Raw genomic sequence first — 21,020 nt, 5'->3', positions numbered from 1 at the left:
GTGAAAAAGTCAAACACCTTACAAAATGGACTAGAGTGAATAGTATTTTGTTAGTAGTCAAAAAATTATTTGTTTTTGTTTAAATATGGTAATAATCAAAAATTGGCAAGTATGATAAGAGGGATAAAGACTTTTTTTTCCATTAGGAAATTACTTGGATTCAAACTAATAGTTGATCTATATAAGTCATGCATGTAATGTTCATTATCAATAGACACTTACTTTAATGAAAGGACGAATACTTGATAAATGTAGGTAAAGGTCGTAAAAAACTAAATTTTAGTGAAATATTACCGAAATACCAATTGACGGATGGCCGGATAGGAATTGGGATGGCCCCAAATAACATGTCATCATCAAACCCCATTCCAAGAAGTGTGTGATGAGTCATCATCAGACGCATGCATACAAGTCCCAATCATTTTTCGTGTATTAGGTGCTAAACGCTTGTTGCTGTATTTGGAAGACATGTTGTTGCCACCCGCCCTACCATAGTAGTGCGTCTTAAACAATCTAGACAACTATATCTATAATCGGAAGCTATCGGTATTGGGGTGTTGTCCAGCACACACATATATATGATCTAATTATTTTGAGTTTGCATGATATATTCAATTAAAGAAAGATATTGTATAGGATATAGAGGTGCATACGATATAGAGTAGTGCATAGGATATATAGAGTAGAGAGAGAAGAAGATAACTATGAGCCTCTCCGGCTAAGCTTCAAATAATGACTTAGGGGTCATTTGGTTGGGGTGGTGTCTGGAATCAAGTATGGGTTTCGTCCATTCCAAACTCATACCAGGTGTTTGGTTGGAAAAAATAAAATTTTAAACCATACCTTAAACCCCCAAGGAATGAGTTTTAAATGCTTGGGTATGAGAGAAGGGCATGGGAATCAATTTGTTTCTCATATTTTTATCTCTATTTAAGCAATTAAATATTAATGTTTGATACAAAACTAAATCAATGACCCAAAAATATATTATGATAATAATAATTTTATTAATATTTTTAAATTAGTTAAAATTATTAACTTAATTTTTTTTAAAACTAAACATATATATTCCAACACCCAACCAAACACATGATATCAGAAATGATAATTGATACCTCAAACCCTACCACCTTAACTCGATTCCTTGTTCCAACCTCATACTTCTCTGTGAACTAAATGACCCCTTAGTGCTTAATGTGATAAGTTGAAAGTGAAAATTTCAAGTTAGTAACTGTTTGGGTAATTTTATGTCAAAATTAACTTATGAGAGATATGATAAATTGTACATTTGAATGATGATATTAACTTTTACTATACAACATCAAAAAAATAAAAGTAACTCCTACTAACTTCTAGCTTTAAGTTGTTTTTTTGACTTTGAGTGGCTTAATACACAAACAGACATTTTCCAACTTAAAGTCAAAAATCACTTTAAGTTACCAACTTTAAGTTTACACAAACGATCTCTATAATGCATGTTATAATCCTCTAAAACAAACAAACACAGGTTATAATGGCAATCAAGTCGGATCGTATCGGGTATGACATTATTCATATCCAAACCCAAATTTTTTATCCATACCCGAACCCGATCTGACGGATTTCTGATTCGGATATATCCGAAACCCGAAATTTTTGGATTAAATATCCGAAATACCCAAAAATTGATATTTGAAACCCAAAATCTGAAAATTAAAAATTAATACACTAATAGCACTATAGTAGTAAACAACATTGGACAACACTAAGGATTATAGTAGATAATCTCACTCAAACTACATCAATTAATAATCATCAACATCTCATAGAGTTTATGATTTAAAAAGAGGCTCTAACTGATTCTAGTTTTCATTTTGACCAGAGTTTCTATTTGAAAAAATGTATGTATATATATAACTGACTTTTATTTAAATGAGATAAAATTGAACTATAAAACATATTTATTATTAGTTTTTTGACAAGAATTATAGAACATATTTATAATTATTGAATGTAAAGGGATATATTATTAAAGTGACCTATTAAATTGGGATATATTACACAAATTTCCAAATAATATATATGACATATGACATACATATTCTTATATATATATATATATATATATTGGTGTTTTTCGGATTTCAGGTTCGGATTGGATTTCAGATCAGATATCGGAACGTTAAACACTAAATCCAAATCCAAATCCAAAATATCGGGTTCGGTATATCCAAATTTTCGGGTTTCGGATCATGTAGGGATAGAATTATTTTGTCATCCCTAACACGGATCTTCTTTACTCTAGGGCGCTCAACAACAATAAAAGATAAAAAGATATGTGTGTAAAATGAAAGGGAAGCTGATCCACAAAGTATGTTTGTTTATGCTAAGACACGCCACGTATCTTGTAGGTATTTTGGACCAAAATTTCATAGGTGAGTAATTTGGGCCAGTGCATAACAAAAAATCAGAACAAGTAAATCAGTCATTTTCTCAATGAATATAAGGATTTATTTGTCTTAAGCATGATAAGTTTAATATCTAATATTGACCCGTTCTAGAACCATTTCCTGCATCGCCATTCTTGATCTCATCTTTCCCTTTTTATGTCATTAGAGTTTTATTTGGGTTGCTAAATCATATTGTGTCTTAAGTTTTTGGTTTTGTTATTCTTTGAATTTTTGCCATATCATATTGTTATCTTTAATTAATTTATAATACTAATATCTCAAATTAAAAGAATGGATAGGAAACTTGAGATCCTCACCCACACTGAGATCCCTACTAATGAACTCATAAAGTCTTGAACAATGTTAGGTCACTCTTTGGTAATACCCAATACGTAATGAAACTTGATAAATATGAGGTCTGCCATATGCACTAGTTGGTTTACCCAATACATACTTGTCTCCAAAAAAAATATAATTAACTGAATTTTAAGGTTAGTAGTTATTTGTCAAATATATCAAATAACTTAACTTAGTTAAAACTTAAAAGTTGGTTCAGAGTTGCAAGTCCTTTTCTCATACATGCCTTATAGATATAATTACTTGGGATGGTGCAGTTCAAAGTCTTTCATGCTATTGTTTTTGGCTACATTTACAGGGGTCTTTTGATAATACGTACACTTTAACTGCTAATGGCTAAAATGTGTAGTCGAGTAAGTAAAACAAGTAAACTCGATGTTTCATAAAATCACTAATTTAAAGTAATCACCAATTAAAATATGGTAACATAGTAGATACGAGAAATGGAATTCCCGATAAGAAAGTAGCTAACAAGTTGAATTACTTTTCTTTTCCTGAACATACCTCAAATAGTAGGCGTTTGGCTTGATAACTTCGAAAGTCAAAACAAGTAACCAACTTCTCCACCCTGCCTTGTTAAAAGATCACCTTTTTACCCACTACAACATAGAATCAGGAACTTAAGCAAATCAAGTAGCAGCCAGCCAGATTCTGTGGCGGTGTCTATCAAAGCAACAGCCATATTGCTTTCTACTATGATCAATCCAATGCTTTCAATGAATAAGACCTCAAAAAAATGTCCGAGTAGTGCATTCTCTAACTAAATTCTAATCTAACATCAGAAATTTACAGTCACAAAAATAACTGTCATAGTTAAGAACAAAAAGTTCATTGCTTTATGATTCTCTCCTTCCAGTTAAAAGTTAAGCTCAATGCTTGGAAAAATTCAACACGATATGCAAGCTGTATCAGTTTCTTCAGAAGAATGCAAAAGATGTTCTTTGCTAGCCACTAACAACCCCTTAGCATTATTCAAAAATCTTAATATAAACTTATTCAAGAATAAATACTCCTGCAACTCCACCACATCACGAAACGTGGTGACTTCTTCAACATCTCTTCAAATTGAGTATCTCGAGAATTCAATACAGGGGAACTCTTTCCTCCATGCTATACTATAACCATGTTGGGTGTTTTATTATGCTATCTATTATAGCATAATAGTACTCAAATTGAACGAAACCCCAACTTCAACTTTTTTCCGAAGACCTAAACAACCCTGACATCCTCCTAAACATTTCATTACAATTAAACAGAGAAAACCCAGAAAGCTCAAACAACTGGAACTTTCTAGCTACCGTGGTATAAACTGCATGAACCAACATCCAAGAATCGACTAAAAATCTCACAATCCTTATGACCACTCAGATACATTGCAAATTGCCAAGGTTGTTGCCGTGAAAGCATCGACAAGACGACAACCGACCCCCCCCCCCCCCCCCCCCCAAAAAAAAACCCCCAAGCCCACATTCCACCAAATAACACACATTAAAATCCACATCTATTTATCACCAAAATCAACCAAAATCAAATCTTTATCACATACAAGCACCAAAACCTCTTAGCACTACTCAGAAGCCTTGACATAAACTTATCCAAAAAAAAATACTCCTGCAAACCCACTACATTCACATAATGCAGTGACTTCCTCAACAATCACCTTAACTTGAGTATCTCGAGAACTCCATACAGAGTAACTCTTTTCTCCATGCTATACAATAACCATGTTGGATGTTTTCCTATGCTATCTTTTTTAGCATAATAGTACTCAAATAGAACAAAATCCCAACTTCAACTTCTTTTCAAAGACCTAAACAACCCTGCCATTCTCCTAAACATTTCATTACAATTAACCAAAGGAAACCCAAAAAGCTCAAAAGACCGGAACGTTCTAGATATCATGGTGTAAATTGCATGAACCAACATCCAAGAATAACCGAAAATCTCACATTCCTTATGATCATTCAAATCCATTGCAAAAAGCCAAGGTTGTCGCCCTAAAAGCATGGACAACTGATCCCCCATAATCCCACATTCCACCAAATAACACACATTAACCATCATACACAATTCAGGGTCTCTCCTAATCATCCAATCACAACTATTTATCACCAAAATCAAATCTTTATATTACAAGAACTTTCTTCAAAAAATATCACCACAACAACCAATAATTTATCAAAATCTCAGCAAGAACTTACCCTGATCAAAATCAACAATACCCAAATCTCGAAAAAGCTGTATTTTTAGGCCTGGGAATGGTGTCAACATGAGATTCAGGAAAGTGGGTGGGAGAGAAACCAAGAGATTTCAAGAATTGGACGCCTATTTTCCTGTTCAACTTTCAAGGGTTTTCAAGACCTGAAAAATGCAAGAAAATGGTTGCATAGAGATACATTATACATACAGCTCAAGGGTTTTGAGAAGCTTGCTTGATGATTGAGTAAAGTAGTTTACTTGATAGCTCAGCTCGAAGAGGTGAGAGAATGATATTAATATCATTGAATTTGTACTTTGAGCTTGTGCATGCTAAATTAATATACACAAAATTATAAATTCATTAAACTATATATATTGATTAAATTATTACCGTTGACTCTAAAAAAATCGTTTTTTAATTATTCATTTGAAGAGGTATTTATGAATGTTATAACTGAAATTTGTATAAATAATAGATCATATACAATATAGAGCATAACAACATTTTCAAGACCTCGACATAGTTTAAATAACAAAATATATATATAATAAAAAGACTAAGAAAGCATTATTTATATATACTTATTTCAAATATAATGAAACATGTATAAAAAATAACAAGTACAAAATGAAACATAAAATATTTCATATTGCTAGTTTGAAAACTAATACCGTATAAAGTAACTATGGCCCATTTAAATCTTATTATTTTTATTTTTTGAGAATTAAATCTTATTATTGTTAAATTTAAGTAAAAGTATATCTGAATCTAACTTATTTGGTTAAGTACATCATAATGAGTCTAAATTATGACATATATTTAATTACCAGTTTAGTTCGACCTTTTTTATGATATCTTGGAAAAACCAATTCAAAATAAAGTCAATAGAAATCACTTCTCGTTAGATAGGATTAAACATTCAGAGATACGATGGCAATCGGGTCGGATCAAGTCGGATACGATATTCATATTCAAATTCGTAACTTTTATCCATATCTAAATTTGATCCGAACCGAAAAATATCTGAAAACTAACGCCTGAACCTAATTTTTTTGGATTGAATGTCCGAAATCTGAAATCCAAACCTGAAATTCAAAGATATTTATAATTATAAATATTATAAGCACTCGAACTCGAACACGCGACAGGAAGCACCAGTTGATATTAATTTTAATATTCCAACTTCATCCATTATATATCACAATATGAGTTTGTTTTATATATGTATAACTAATATTTTATTAATAAACCCAATTAACATATTTACCATATAAATTGTTTTTTTACAATATCACCCGTTTAAATTATACAATATATATTTATAATATTATATATTCGGGTTTTTTTCGTATTTCGGGTTTGGATCAGGTTTGAATCGGTTTCGAATTTTGGATTGATATACCTAATATTCAAGTCCATATCCAAAAAGTCGATTTCAATAAATCCAAATTTTTGGATCAAGTATCCGTCAGATCGGATTATTTTATCATCCTCGTCTATAAAGTTGTTGGAAATTCATTCAAAAGGGAGCTTCTAGCATCTTTATCACTTTAAATTACTTTTACTTATTTTTGCGTACTATTTGACAAAAGAAACATAAGTGTTTTTTCAGGCATTTGAAGCTGGAAGCCCGGAGCAAAAATTTTAGCTTTTCAGACGATTTGTCTTTTAATATAATGTTTTTAAAATTTTAATGTGTAATAAATTTTATTTAATAATAAAGTTTCTTGTATTTTAATAGATTGATTTTTTTTTTCAAAAAAAAAAATAGATTGAATTTTTTAAATTTATAAATTTAAATTACCAAACTCTCAATTGACTGTAAAACTATTCAAATATTTTTAATAATTTGTAAATCAGGTTCACTTATATCACTCATAGTCCTCTTATTTACTTTAAATAATAAGTTTTTTTAAAAGTTAAGCCAAACGCCTCTTACATAAACAAGATGCGAAAAGTTATAAATAATCTTCCGGAACATGTTTGTCTGGAATTAAAACCTTCGACTTTAAGCGAAAAATATTTATTTATGTAGTAAGTCAGAGTGGGCTTAAAGTTAGAAATAAATCAAATACCGACTTAAAATCATAAGTTAGTTTGAGATATTTTTTAAACGAATTAATATATTTTATTTTTAAATATTACATATTATCTATTAATCATTTTTACATCTCAAATAGTGGGATCACAAACCGAAAGATTTTCATTTTACACGAATTGCAGCTGAAAGACGCTTGAGCAATGGCTGCCATGTTGGTCAAGAGAGGAGCTCTATTTCATGGTTACACTTGTTCATCTCTTTTTCATTCTCATTTTCTTCTTTTCTCTACTAATTCAGAACCCAAAAGGCCCTTTATCCCATCTTCATCCACCACTCATCCGCAACTTCAGCAGTTACTTTATGAGAAATCCAAGGTTGGTTTTAATAAACTTGACGATGCTCTTGAGGTGTTTGATAAAATGCTTCAAATAAAACCTCTGCTTCCCGTTATGAAGTTCACCCAACTCTTAACAGCCCTTGTTCGGATGAAAGAATACTCTGTTGCCGTCTCCATGTTTAGAGAAATGCGTCTGTTGAACATTCCTGTTGATATTGTTACCTTTACTACTGCCATCCATTCCTGTTGTCACTTGAATACACTTGATTATGCCTTTTCATTGCTTGCTGGAATCATCAAGAGTGGTTGGGTGCCCGATGTCTATACCTACAACACTCTCATCAAGGGCCTTCTGTCTCAAGACAGGCCTTTGGAGGCTGAGCATCTATTTAGGAAGCTTATCAGATTTCGAGATATTCAACCTGATGTAGCTATGTATAACACCATCATTGATGGTCTCTGCAAAACTTCAAATACCTCCATGGCTCTCAAGTTGTTAAGAAAGATGGAGAAGTTAGGTTGTAAACCCGATGCCATAACTTATAACTCTATTGTTGATTCTCTGTGCAAAGAAAGACGAGTCGATAATGCATTGGATCTTGTGTCTGTAATGACACACAAAGGCATATCACCAAATGTTATAACCTATAACAGATTACTTCAAGGTCTTTGCATCTCTAGCCGATGGGAGGACATTGAGCCGTTGTTAACTGAGATGGGTGTTCAGAAGATCCCTCCTGATTTGCACACCTATAATATATTGGTTGATGCACACTGCAAAGAAGGGAGGACAAAAGATGCTCAAGATGTTATTGAAATTATGATCGAGAAAAGTGTACCTCCTGATGTAATCACCTACAACACGCTAATGGATGGATTTTGTTTAACAGGCAAAATGGACAGGGCATTAGAGGTGCTGAATACCATGAGGAGTAATGAGATATGGCCAGATTGTTATAGCTATACCATTCTGATAAATGGCTATTGTAAGAGGCACGAACTAGACGAAGCTATCAATCTCCTCAGACAAATGCCTGTTGAAGGTTTACAACCCGATGTTGAAACCTACAACACCATCATACATGGTTTGTTTCAGATGGGTAGACATGCTGAGGTGCACAACCTTTTTCATGAAATGCTAAAACAAGGTAATAAACCAGATATTGTAACATGTCGAATTCTGTTGGATGGCCTTTTTAAGAACCGATACATTGATGAAGCAATTTCCTTGTTTCGAATGATGGAATGTAAAGATACAGTTCATGATATTCAAGTACATACTATCGCCATCGATGGTCTCTGCAAGAACGGAAAACTTAATGAGGCCAGAAAGATTTTTGATAAGCTTGCTTCGAGAGGTTTGCAACCTAATGTCATAACACACAACATAATGATCAGAGGACTATGTCAAGGAGGGTTATTTGAGGAAGCAAAGATATTACTTTCTAAAATGGAAACCAGTGGTTGTTTGCCTGACGATGTGACTTACAACACGATCATCCGTGGAAGCCTTTTGAATAAACGATACGAAGAAGCAGTTGTACTGATTGAGAACATGCAAGCTCACAATTTCTCAGTGGATGCATCTACCACATCCATGGTAGTAGACCTATTACCTAAAGAAGAACAGAAAGAACACGAAGAACAGGACCCTGCTGTTCTTGCTTTTGCCAAATGGTTTTTGCAATAGGTCTGAAATTTATGGTTTATTTTTATGTTTTATCATCTCCTAACTTCTTTAAGTTATCTGCTATAGTAATATGTTTTCCTGAGTACCATCAGTTTGTTTAGAGGTAATAGACAATGGATTAGAGACTGTAATACTATCTCTTCTATATGTATTAAAGACAGTCTATGTTCAAGTTATCATTCCGAATTGAAAGCTAGCATTTCTACGCTTCCCATAATACGGAAAAAGAAATCAACATTTAAAAATAATGAAAGAAGCCTCTGTAGTCTTTACTACCTCTATAATGCATATATCAGATAACTTTAGTTTTATATAATTGCATTATTTTACTGCTTTCTACTAAAAGCCGTAAAACCAAATTGTGGTGTATGTGTTATAGAACGCTAGGAAGCGAGAGTCTGCGTCGAACCTCCATAGATTTGTGTTATAGAGTGTTCACAAGAATATAGTTTTATGTGGTTTATGTTCTTCTCATGTTCTCCTTGTTTCATCGATGTGGCTTTGGCAGAGACAAAACGGTGATATTAGGCTATTTGTCTTGGAAAGAAAGCTGGCTTTTTTGAAAAATCTTATATTTCTCTGGTTCTAATAACTTAATGTGCAAACTTAAGTTTCAGTTTGTTAGGTGAAACTTTTTATGGCTGCGCTTGCGCAATATTTTCTCCCTAATCTGTATAGTCCCTCATGTGTTATGCTTCCTGTTTGATATTGTGCAGAAAAATGATCACGCAGACAGCTTGAGCACATTCTTGATTTGAGAAGATCAGTCAAATAGTTCTGAAGGTCTCTACGTCAGATGCTGGATAACTGAAGTGCATCTCCTAGTCCCTCATTTATGCTTCCTGTTTGATATTGAGGACTGCTTACTAGAAGTGCAGGAGAATGATCAGAAAAGTATGAATTCGTCGTCTTTACTCCTATGCCAGTAAAATTTGAAAGCTATAGGTCATAGACCTAACTCTATGTACTCAACAGATTTCATCAAGTGGCCCCTTGAATGGTAATAAGCATTTCAAGTGACTTTTGCACAAATCTTATTGTTCGTTCGATCCAGATTTATCGTCGCTTTGCACTAATTCAGCGTCGAACTTCAAAATATCATCAAACTTGACCAATTTATTGTCGCTGTACTGGCCAATTTTTACATACAATTGAGATTACATTAGCATAGCAACGACGGATTTTGACAACGATTGACAAGAGCAAACTTGAATATTTAATCCCATCTTTTGCGTTTTGTATGAGCAGCAACAAAACCACCCAGATAAATATTAAATTTTAACACTCATAATATTAATTTTAAAGATGTAAATAGATATAAACTCACCTACACTATACTTATGGATGGATTTGAAACCCAATGCCATAACACATAACATAATGACTAGTTGATTTTGTCAAAAAGTTATACGAGGAAGCAAAGAATTACTCACACTAGTTGGAATGGAAGTTAGCGTATGTTTGCTAGATATTCCCACATCTGATATTTTAAATATGGCAACTTACGATGTAAATTGACCTTTGTTAAAATCGTTATTGTCATTGCTGGGGTGTTTGAAAATTTTGAGCGACTGAAAATAGTACTTATCATGTTTGGCATGTCCTACCCGCTCTCATATTTTTTTCAGAAAAAGTAATTATTCTCTTTGTATTTAGTAATATTTTAGTCGGGTTTTGGTCTCTGACAACTGATTGTCAGGGAGGCTTTATCTAACACACAGCTCCTTTACCATCAGATCTGTATTTCAACGGTCTGGATTGAAACTTTGTTTTTTTAGTATTCGCTATAATTTTCCGCGGATAGGAAAATTTTCCGCGGATAGGGAAAGTTTCTATCCGCGGAAAACTTCCGCGGATAGGGAAAGTTTCTATCGGCGGAAAACTTCCGCGGATAGGAACTTTTCCTATCTGCCGAAAATTATAGCGGATACTAAAAAAACAAAATTTTAATCTGGACCCTTGAAATATAGATTTGACGGCCCTGGATGTGTGTATTAAATAACCTATTCCTGACAACGGTTTGTCAGGGAATAGGACCCATTTTAGTGATATGTAAATTATAAATACGTGTTAAGCATGTTTGTCAGTGTAACAAGCCAGAAATCGGCTTAAAGTTAAAAAAAAAAAGCTAGAAAATGATTTATAACCAGAAGTTTGAGGTACTTTTTTCAGTGAATTAATTTTTTAAAACTTTTTTTTGATAAAAATTACCCTTAAGACATAAGTTACCCATAAATCGCTTTTATTATTATTATAATTATTATTTTTTAATAACTAATAAGTCATTAATAAGTAAAAATTATTCAAACAGACATTTTGATATCTTAGCTTATCACATTAAGTCATGTTAAGTCGTAACTCATGTTAAGTTATAAGTTATAAGCTCAGCTAGATGGGCAGATAAATGTCATTATGATACCATTGAGATAAGTTATTGGTAATTGTTTAGCCTTAGGGATTAAATATGTGATACAGTGATTGTATGTAGCACTGATGTTATTACTTGTTCCAATGAACAGGATGGAGTCTGATGCTGAATTGTAAATGGTTTACTTAGGTCCTGATAAAGCATCTTTTTACTACTGCAGATCTTAGCTTAAAACTTGAGGCTGAGAAGTTACCGAATGAGATGGATGTCGGATATGATGCAACCGTGTGGAAAGCAGTTCTTTCAGCATGTAGAGTCAATGGAGTTGTGGAACTGGCTGGCTGAGAGGGTTGCAGAGGCACTGATTAAGTTGGACTCGCAAAATGTTGTGCCTTGTGTGATGTTAATCAGGGAAGCTGGCTATGTGCCTGAAATCAACTATGCACTGCATGATGTAAACAAAGAAGTAAAAATAGACGATGCATAGTACTGGACTTCAGATGCTGCAAATCGTCAGCAGCTGCATATTTAACTATCTTATATCATTAGTCATTAGCATAAATGACATCCATCCATTTTACTTTTGAGACATCAAGAAACGGGGAGCCAAAAGGGCTGATAAGTGATATTCTGACATGGACAGACTATCCATAGTGGAAAATTGGAGCTCAATTAGTAAAGTAGTGTGTTTTTTGCCATAAAAGTATTACTGTATGTAATTTATATGATGTAGCTGAGGCTTTTATCTTGCTTTTTAATGATTGTTATACCCAATATTTTGAAATAATGTGTTGATAACACACGATAAACTAATACATGAACTAGAGATTTGTGTTCCCAATATAATGTCGATAGTATATATTTAACTTGGATTAATTAACAATTTCAATAAATTGATAAAATTCGGTGATCCTGACGTTATAAATTCATATAGGGTAATACCAGATAATATGCGGCGAAAGAGAAATGAGCATGTTTGTGAAAGCCAGATATGTGCTCAAAATTTCACCGCTGAACGTGCATTCCTCTTGTTTTCAAGTTTTGTTTAGCTGTCTGGGATAAAATTTGAGTACTTGTTTTAGCTGTTCCCTATGAAGACATGAAGTACTCCCTCCGTTCCAATGAATTATATACAGTTTCGTTTTTGGGACGTCTCATCAATTGTATACATTCCAAAAGTAGTAAACTTTTATAATATAAAACATCATTTCACCAACTATTTTCTTCCAGTATCTCCATTCTATAATAATGTAAACACTATTACACCCACTACTTTCCTCCACTATCTCAAATCTATTACTCCCTCCGTCCCACTCATTTCTATACAGTTTCCTTTTTGAAACGTCCCATCATTTCTATACATTCCAAATATAGTAACTTTTTATAATATAAAACACTACTACACCCACTACATTCTTCCACTATCTCCATTCTATAATAATATAAACACTATTACACCCACTATTCTCCCTCACTATCTCAAATCTATCATTAAATATAAATGAGTCCCACCACTTTACTCACTTTTCATCTCAATTTATTCACTTTTTACACTTTTTCTTGGTCTCCGTGTCCAAACCAAACGTATATAATCTACCGGGACGGAGGGAGTATTAAATATAAATAGGTCCCACCACTATACCTACTTTTCATCTAACTTTACTCATTTTTTACTCAATTTCTTGGTCTCCGTGTCCCAACCATTTGTACGAGGGAGTATAAATTTGCAGTACAAGAGTACACAATTCACACAGTCTTTGTAGTGCAAGAGTACACAATTCACACAGTCTTTAAAAACCGCAAAAACAATAAATGAAAACAACAACGATTTGTTGCATGATCTAAACAAACAAAGGCATGCACAAATCACAATCCCCAACATTGAATCAACTCTGAACACAATCTCATTCCACACTGAATTAAAACGACTAGTACTAAATTCTTCCATATACCAGCTTTGCTTTCCAGGCACATAGTCCATAGTGTCGCTAGCAGACCAGGATCTGCAGACAGGAATATTTTTTGGACTGACGCAGACTTTCTCGCCTCCTGCAGCAGATACAGCAAGTAGCATTGTAAGTACAAGGGAGGATGAAACGAATAAATACACAAGAAATGAAGAGTGTCACCGTGTAGAAAGACTAATGAAACCAATTATACACAACTGCAACTTCTGTTTGGTTGTTGCTCCAATTACTCTTTTGATACTTTATTTTTATCCATTTCCTTGATGACTGCCGGATCTTCTCCCAGCAAAATTATTTCACCAGCGTACACCCCCCCACGTTGCATCAAGGCCGATCGATGACTCCACCTATACACGGAAGTAATACATTCTTCAGATAAAGAAGCAGTGTCCTCATGGGTTGTTTTGTGGTAATTGTTTGCAACATGCTTCTTGATATCTGGAAATCTCGCAGCTTCACATATCATTATGGCCAACTTTATAATATGACTCGCGGTTTCTCCCTCGTTCTCACCAAATGAGGACTTGGTGAGATACTCGACTGCTTCTGTGAAGGCTAGTCTGTTCAACTTCACTTTTGCCAAACGATCCTTCACTTCTATGATTTCAGCATCCGCTCTAACACTCTGCATCATGTATTTTAAGACATCAGACATTTCTTTAAGCTCTTTATAGAACTTAGCCTGATCCTCTTTGTTCACCGCTTCATATTGTTTTTTCAGTTTAGCTTTTTCTGAAAAAAAAACTTCCCATATTTTGTCATCAGTGGGGTTCGTTTCTGGTGTTCCATCTATCCCAAATTTTTTCTTTAGCATTCTTGTCAGCTTGATCAGGGCTTGAAGTTCCTCTTTCCAGTCTTCTAGAGTATATTTTTCCGTTCTCTTAGCCCAATCTATTGTATCCTTTTTTCCAGCAGCCAAGCTACCCAAGATGACGACTCTCTTCTTGAACATCTTTCCCCACAAAATCGGCCATTCTTTGGAGAAGGGGTTCCTATATGAAGTACAAAAATATTTACAGAAAAATAAAGTAATCAAAATTTTAATTGAAAAAAAAACCAGAGAGAGTACATCACAATTTAAGAACAAAACTCAAAGTAGTACCTCTGGTTTTCGCTTGCCTCTGCTTCATTCGGCACCTGACCTTGTTGATTATAATTTTCATTTTTTTTCTGCAGCTTTTCTATTAGCTTTCCTGCAGGGATATGATCCGCTTGCGGCTTTTTTAAATGATTCAAAAAATCTCGTTCTGCTTCGTTAGCAATACCCTCAAGTTCTTCTACATGCTCACGGGTAATATCTTTTGGCACCATATTCAACAATCTGTTCACTCTCTTGAAATCTTCATTTTCCTCCAGACTTTCATAACCTCCCATTAATCGTTCCGACCCCTCACTATTTTCTTCTTGCTGTCTTTCAATTTTTGATTTTATTTCCCCCAATTTTGTTTTGGCGTATTTTATGTTTCTCTCTTCTTCTCGCTCTGCTAGTCCTTTAAACTTTTCCAATTTCTTCTTCAAATTTTCATACAAGTCTGACTCTCGCGCAGAATCATAAAATGACGGACCAGATTTGCCAAACAATGCAGTGTATGATGTACCCAGTGTAACCTTCTTTAGCGAGTCTGCAATACAAAAGCAAAAAATCCAAAATTAAAGAGATAAAAATCGGGCTTTATATCAAACTGGTCACCCGTTGCATCAAAATATCTCACTTGACCCATCCATTTTATTGGGAACTCATTTAAGCCCCGATGAAAATCACGACACAAAATCAAATCTGAACCAAAACTGGACATGACTTACTTGGTGTCAGGAACTTGCTGATAGACTCAGCAACTTCGTTATGGTTTTTCCCATCTAGAACAATCCAGTTTTCATCTTGCTCTGTTCCATCTTTTTTTGTATTGAATTTACCCTTGTACGCGACTAAGTAGAGATTATTTTTCTTTATCAAAATCTCCAAATTGCGACCCCCATGCTTTAACCTTACTTGGAAAACCCAATTCTTATCCTTCAACTCTGCTGGACTATGGGTTCGATAAACTGTTTTCATGTCAGTGGCCTCACCTTCGAGGCTTGCAGCAGTGCCAACAAACATTAGAGGGAAACATTTTTCAATTTTCGGTTTCAACTCTTCATCAAAGCCCACTTCATCAAGGCTTGTAAGATATTTTGCTACAGGACAATCCCAAAATTCCTTAATTAAGCTTTCGATGAACTCTTCGTACCCAGCTTTGTGTTCGCTATCAAGGTCTAGAGTAAGCGGTTCAGATGAAGCCGCAGTGGGCTGAGAGGTAGATGTCATATAAGCTCGAAGATGTTAGCAATGTAGTGACGGAAGATAGTTTTTTATTACAGGTCTTTCCGGATTCAACAACTGCAAGTCTCCAACTACTAATATACTAATCTAAAGAATGCCAGTTGATATTTAATATACAAAAGGTGATTGTGAAGTTTTGGCCTTGTGGCTTATTAAACAAACCGGAGCCGGCAGAAACCAAGGCTTCAACAAACATAAACAAATGAAAAAAGATAATGGCAACTTGTTTTGGTTCACTGCTTCGTCGCATTATCTATTTCTGTTGACACAAGCAAAAGAGATGGTACCAAATATTCAAGTTTGCTAATCTTTGATTCCACTTTTAAGTAGTTTCTAAGGTGAAGTAAAATTTTTAACTTATGTTCTATTGATAAGCTAACTCAAACACGCACATGTAGTCGGGTTATTCTAGACTGTTAATTATAATAGGGTTCACTACTTATAAGTTAAGTCAAACACGTACGTATAGTCGGGGTGTCTTAATTTTAGAGTCTGAGGCTAATGCTCATTTGCACAATCCACACAGAGTCTTGAGAAACAGCAACAACATAAAATGGAAACAACAATGATTTGCTGCATGAGCTAAACAAACAAAATACGGAAATTCAATCAAAATAGACAACTATAATCCAATCCCAAACAAAGACACGGCAGAAGTCACAATCCCAAACAAAGACATGCACAAATTAACTCAGAACACAATCTTATTTCACATTAAATTGAAAGTAGTACGAGATTCTTCTGAATGCCAACTTTGCTTTCCAGACAAGTAGTCCATAGAGTCGCTAACAGCGTACCTGCTTAAAAGAGAATACTGAAAGGCAGCACACCATAGAAGAAGAGACGATGGTCTGTGGACGAAATAGTTTTGTGAAATGACACGGGCTTTCTCGTCTCCTGCATCAAATACACCCAATCAGCACCAGAAAATTGAGCAATAAAGATACTATAAATAAACCTAAGAAATTTAGAGTATTGCCGTGGAGAAAAATTGTGCATTCATCTTACTGTATGTTTTTTGCTCCATTCACTCTTCCAATGAATTCGTAGCTTTGATGACTGCAACTGAGTTCACAAATGCTACCATCCCCGAATCTCTTTCACCCTTGTAAGTCCACCCGCGTGTGATTATGCCTGATAAATCACTCCACATATTTATCAGAGCGACGTCTTTTTCACTCATTTTAGTGTTTGACGTACTTGTGTAACACTTCTCAATGTGCTCTGCAATTGGTATAAATCTCGTAGCTTCACATATCATGACCACTAAATGTGTAATATGTTTAGCGAAATCTTCTTCATCATCCTTAAATGGGTTCTGAGTGAGATGCTTAAATGCGCGTATTAAGGCTTGTCTGTTCACTTCAAAGTCTCTAATCTTTTCGTTCTCTACACTGTAGCTGGCACCAGTTCTAAAATACCTCATCAGCTTGTCCAAGGTTGTGGCTATTTTTTTCAGCTCTTCATAGAACTCATACAGATCTTCACTATATAAATTTATGATGCCCCTATCTAAGTCGTCGGTTTTTAATTTCAGCTCGTCAAAAATTCCATTCTTTTGCAGCAGCTGACCACATTCCTCTTCCAAGTCTTCCCTAAGAAACTTTTTCATCTCTCCAGAAGATTTATCTTCCTGGGGAATTGCTTTTTCAAGTAATTTTATAAACTTAATCTTTTCGGGGAGATCCTCTATCAGCTCTTCCTCTGTTTTCCCTTCCACTTTCAGCTTTTCTTTCTCTTTCTCCTTCCTTTTTAGCATATCTTTGTTTTTCTCTCCGGTTTTCGTTTCTATTATTATTTCATAACCCAAGGAACTTAAGATTTTGACTGCCTCTCGGATCTCCGTTTCCCATGGAATGAGCGATTGATTGAAGTCCCTAAAAAGATTATTTGCATATGTTAGTAAAAAAATAATTATCACCTCATGTGTGATTCTGCAGTAATATTTAGTTCTTTCAAAATGAAATATGTGAACTTGCCTTTGTTGTTTTACGGCATCTGTTCCGTTCTGTCCTTGGGTGAGAAAAAACTTTTGTTTTACTTTCAGCATTTTTATAAGCTTTTTCATGGCATCCCTGTCTGATATCTTATTCAGCTTTTCAAATCTCTCTCGCCAATATTTTTTAAACCGTTCGGCCCCTTCATCACCCTTAGCTTCAGCATTCGCAGGTTCACTCGCCTCCAAAGAATACCTATTTTTGTCCAGCCAATTTAACAAGTGGTTCGCTCTTTTCAACTCCTGATCAAGCAGTTCCACTTCGTCAGAAGGATTCCTTTCCTCAAGTAGTTCAACTTCGTCAAAAGGATTCCTTTCCTCGAGTAGTTCCACTTCGTCAAAAGAATTCCTTTCCTCAAGTAGTTCCACTTCGTCAAAAGGATTCCTTCCCTCGAGTAGTTCCACTTCGTCAAAAGGATACGTTTCCATTTTCGCTTTCATATCTTCTTCCATCTTCTTTTTCATTTTCTGCAGTATTTGAACAACGTAGTCTGTTTTCTCCTCTCTATTTATCAACTGTTCCATTCTACGTGTCAATTTTTTGTACAGGTTTGTGGCCAGTGCCCGTTGCTTCTTCCTTCCAAACTCCGAATCAAATGGGCTAAAAAATTTAAAATATGATGAACCCAATTTTACTATTCTTGGCTCATCTGCAAAAAAACACAAACTCCAAATAAAACATAGGAGGCAAAATCAGACCTGAACCAAGAATGTATATTACTTATTCGGAGTTAGAAATTCCTCAACAAACTTAACAGCTGCATCACAGCACCCTCCGCTTAGAATAATCCAGCATTCAACATTGTCATCTATCTTCGCCTTATCATCTCTATATTTCCCCTTGTACCCGGCTAAGTACATACTACTTCTTTGTATCAAAATCTGCAAATCGCGATGGTTATTAGTTAACATTACTTGGAAAAACTTCCGACGAGGAAGGATGTCATCTTCAAATGGGGTTTGTGCAGGAGAATCTTCACCAGGCTTGTCATCGATCACTTCAACAACCAATGTTTCTAGATCAAAACATAATTTGATATGGTCATTGATTTCTTTAAGTGTTTCAGATTCTCGTGGCTTATCCTTGCCACGAAGTTTCTGACTTTCTTCTTGTGTCTTAAATTCATCGATAATGCTTTTGATGAACTTATGGTACTCTTCACCGTCGGCTTTGTTAAGGTCTAGAATATGCGGTTTATCTGTATCAGGTGAAACAACAGTGGAAGGAGAGCGCGTATTGTCCATATTAGAAAAGAAGTCAAGAAAGATGCAGTGTTCCTCTTCATTAAATCAGCACATTTTGTAGTTTTTACAAGTCTTTCTAGATCATAAACCTGCAAGTCTGCAAAATAATAAGAAATTGTTTAAGGTATGTAAAAGTGTACGAATCCTATTACATTTTTATTTCAAACATAAGAATAGTCATTGCTTTCCTTTTCCCTTTTGAAGCAGAAAGACACACCATGGTGATTCCCATTAGGACTGTAAGCTGATTGCCAGGAAAAAAGTAAATGAAGCGTTGATTATTAAAATTAAGATGATCTTTGTTTAGGCACCCCCCCCCCCCCCCCCCAAAAATAAGAAAAGTAATATAAAGTGGTGGGAATTAAATTATTTTGTTAGTCAGGGATGTCTGCTATGTAAATGATGATTGATGATGTCTGTTATGGGATTAAATTCTTTGCTGAAGGATAACTATGATATTTTAACCAAAATGTGGTCGAGATGTCAGAGCCATCTCAATGAATTAATTCTAAATTCATCTCAACAAAAACGCAGTGTGTGTGGACAACCATGAATCAGAACTATAGGATATATAACATCAGTGCTTCATACAATCACTGTATAACATATTCAAGCCTACAGATTCATTTATCCACTTTCTCTTTATTATATGCAGATTGTGGAGGCAAATTAATCTCATCTTAATCCTCGATGACAGGAGTCGATGAGCAAAGGGATTGCTGATTTAAAGGCTAAGTGTTAGATATAAAAGATATTGCAGACTATTATGTAAGACTATTTGGTAGTTTCTCAAGCAATACATTCTGCAGACAAAGAAGCAGTGTCCTCGTGGGTTTTTATGTGGTAATTGCTTGCAACATGCTCTGTGATATCTGTAAATCTCGCAGCTTCACATATCATCACGGCCAACTTTATAACATAACTAGCAATTTCTCCATCGTCTTCATCAAACGGGGACGAATGAGATAATCGATTGCTTCTGTTAAGGCTAGTTTGTTCAACTTCACGTGTGCCATACGTTCCTTCACTCTTATGATTTCAGCATCTACTTTAACAGTCTGCATCATGAATTTCAAGACTATAGACATTTCTTGAAGCTCTCTACAGAACTTAGCCTGATCCTCTTTCTTCACCGCTTTATCATATCGATCTTTCAGTGTATCTTTTTTTAACAAAAAATCTTTCAACATTTCCTCTTCTGAGCAGAATGGAGTATAGGCTGGTATTTAGAGCATTCCTTGATAATTTTATTTTAATTAAGTTTCTATTTATTTTTCAATATACAAACCATAGAGGGCTTGAGCATATATCTTCAAAAAAGGTCTCGCAACAAGTTGAAACTGAACAAGAACATATGAACTCAATGAAAAGTAGGGTTTTTCATCACAAGAACGGATGACATGATACTTTTCGAGTGACAGACTTGCTGAGAACGAATTGTCACGACATGTTAAAAAAAAACAGAAGTAGGTCTATAGAAACGTGACATAACTCAAAAACATATTAACGACATCAAAACTGATGATACTAAAAGTCGAAAATGATTTGAAACCAAAGACGATGCTCGTCATCGATATTGAAGTGTAATGATGATACTGAATTGCACGTCATTTAATAGTAATCTTTGAATATGCAGCATGTACAATTTTATTTTATTATGATAGATGTAGACACAAAAAAAAGTTTATGTGACACGATGTCATATGTGACTAAAACAAATCTTTGATCCTAAAATATTTCTTAAGTATCGTCTCTAATAGTGTTCATCTCATCCTATGTCAAAGTAATACGTGACTAAAGCAAACACTTGAATCCTTAAATATTTCTTGAATATCGGCTCTTGTACTGTTCATCTCAACCCATCAGTTTCCGCTGCTACATTATTGTTACAACATTGAATCAATGACTGATATGCAGGGGTATTACTCCAAAAAAAATTGCATGATGCGGAATATTATAATTAAGGTAGATTTTCTGCCTAATGATGATCTTGATTATGGAGTATCTTGTTAGGTTTTCATGTTGACATGTAACAAATAAAGCAATTTTTAGACAGAAAATCACAATCCT

The 21,020-nt window shown here is 34.5% G+C and overlaps 2 protein-coding genes across 4 annotated transcripts; one reads left to right on the top strand and one right to left on the bottom strand.

Annotated features, from left to right (window-relative positions):
* The first annotated feature begins 7,147 nt into the window (after nucleotides 1–7,147).
* On the top strand, nucleotides 7,148–10,249 carry LOC108202538 (putative pentatricopeptide repeat-containing protein At1g12700, mitochondrial). The gene is made up of 2 exons (XM_017370987.2): nucleotides 7,148–9,054; nucleotides 9,771–10,249. Exon 1 carries the CDS (start codon nucleotides 7,228–7,230, stop codon nucleotides 9,052–9,054), a length of 1,827 nt encoding a protein of 608 aa, XP_017226476.1. The 5' UTR covers nucleotides 7,148–7,227; the 3' UTR covers nucleotides 9,771–10,249.
* A 2,911-nt stretch (nucleotides 10,250–13,160) lies between these two features.
* LOC108202539 (uncharacterized) lies at nucleotides 13,161–17,600 on the bottom strand. Of its 3 annotated transcripts, none has more exons than XR_001803143.2 (5): nucleotides 16,718–17,600; nucleotides 15,193–16,606; nucleotides 14,492–15,011; nucleotides 13,552–14,381; nucleotides 13,161–13,471 (listed from the first exon to the last, which is right to left on the bottom strand). XR_001803143.2 is itself a non-coding variant. In XM_064084275.1 (5 exons), exons 2-4 carry the CDS (start codon nucleotides 15,692–15,694, stop codon nucleotides 13,616–13,618), a joined length of 1,788 nt encoding a protein of 595 aa, XP_063940345.1. In that variant the 5' UTR covers nucleotides 15,695–16,606; nucleotides 16,718–17,600; the 3' UTR covers nucleotides 13,161–13,468; nucleotides 13,594–13,615. The 3 variants fall into 3 exon arrangements, 2 of the variants coding, with proteins under 2 accessions (XP_063940345.1, XP_017226478.1); XM_064084275.1 differs by having other exon boundaries at nucleotides 13,161–13,468; nucleotides 13,594–14,381; XM_017370989.2 differs by having other exon boundaries at nucleotides 13,161–14,381.
* Between the last annotated feature and the right edge of the window lie 3,420 nt (nucleotides 17,601–21,020).

The sequence above is a fragment of the Daucus carota genome, chromosome 9 (genome assembly GCF_001625215.2).
Source record: "Daucus carota subsp. sativus chromosome 9, DH1 v3.0, whole genome shotgun sequence".
NCBI classification, from domain to species: domain Eukaryota; kingdom Viridiplantae; phylum Streptophyta; class Magnoliopsida; order Apiales; family Apiaceae; genus Daucus; species Daucus carota.
Note: the sequence above shows the minus strand (reverse complement) of the source record. Positions and strands in the feature narration are given on the sequence as shown.

Bases quoted from the DNA above. Each gene is read 5' to 3' on its own strand.
- LOC108202538 (XM_017370987.2), top strand. From the start codon at position 7,228: ATGGCTGCCATGTTGGTCAAGAGAGGAGCTCTATTTCATGGTTACACT.
- LOC108202539 (XM_017370989.2), bottom strand. From the start codon at position 15,694: ATGACATCTACCTCTCAGCCCACTGCGGCTTCATCTGAACCGCTTACT. The intron at 15,012-15,192 runs GTAAGTCATGTC...TTTGTATTGCAG, and splicing joins CAGCAAGTTCCTGACACCAA to ACTCGCTAAAGAAGGTTACA. The intron at 14,382-14,491 runs GTACTACTTTGA...TACTTCATATAG, and splicing joins GAGGCAAGCGAAAACCAGAG to GAACCCCTTCTCCAAAGAAT.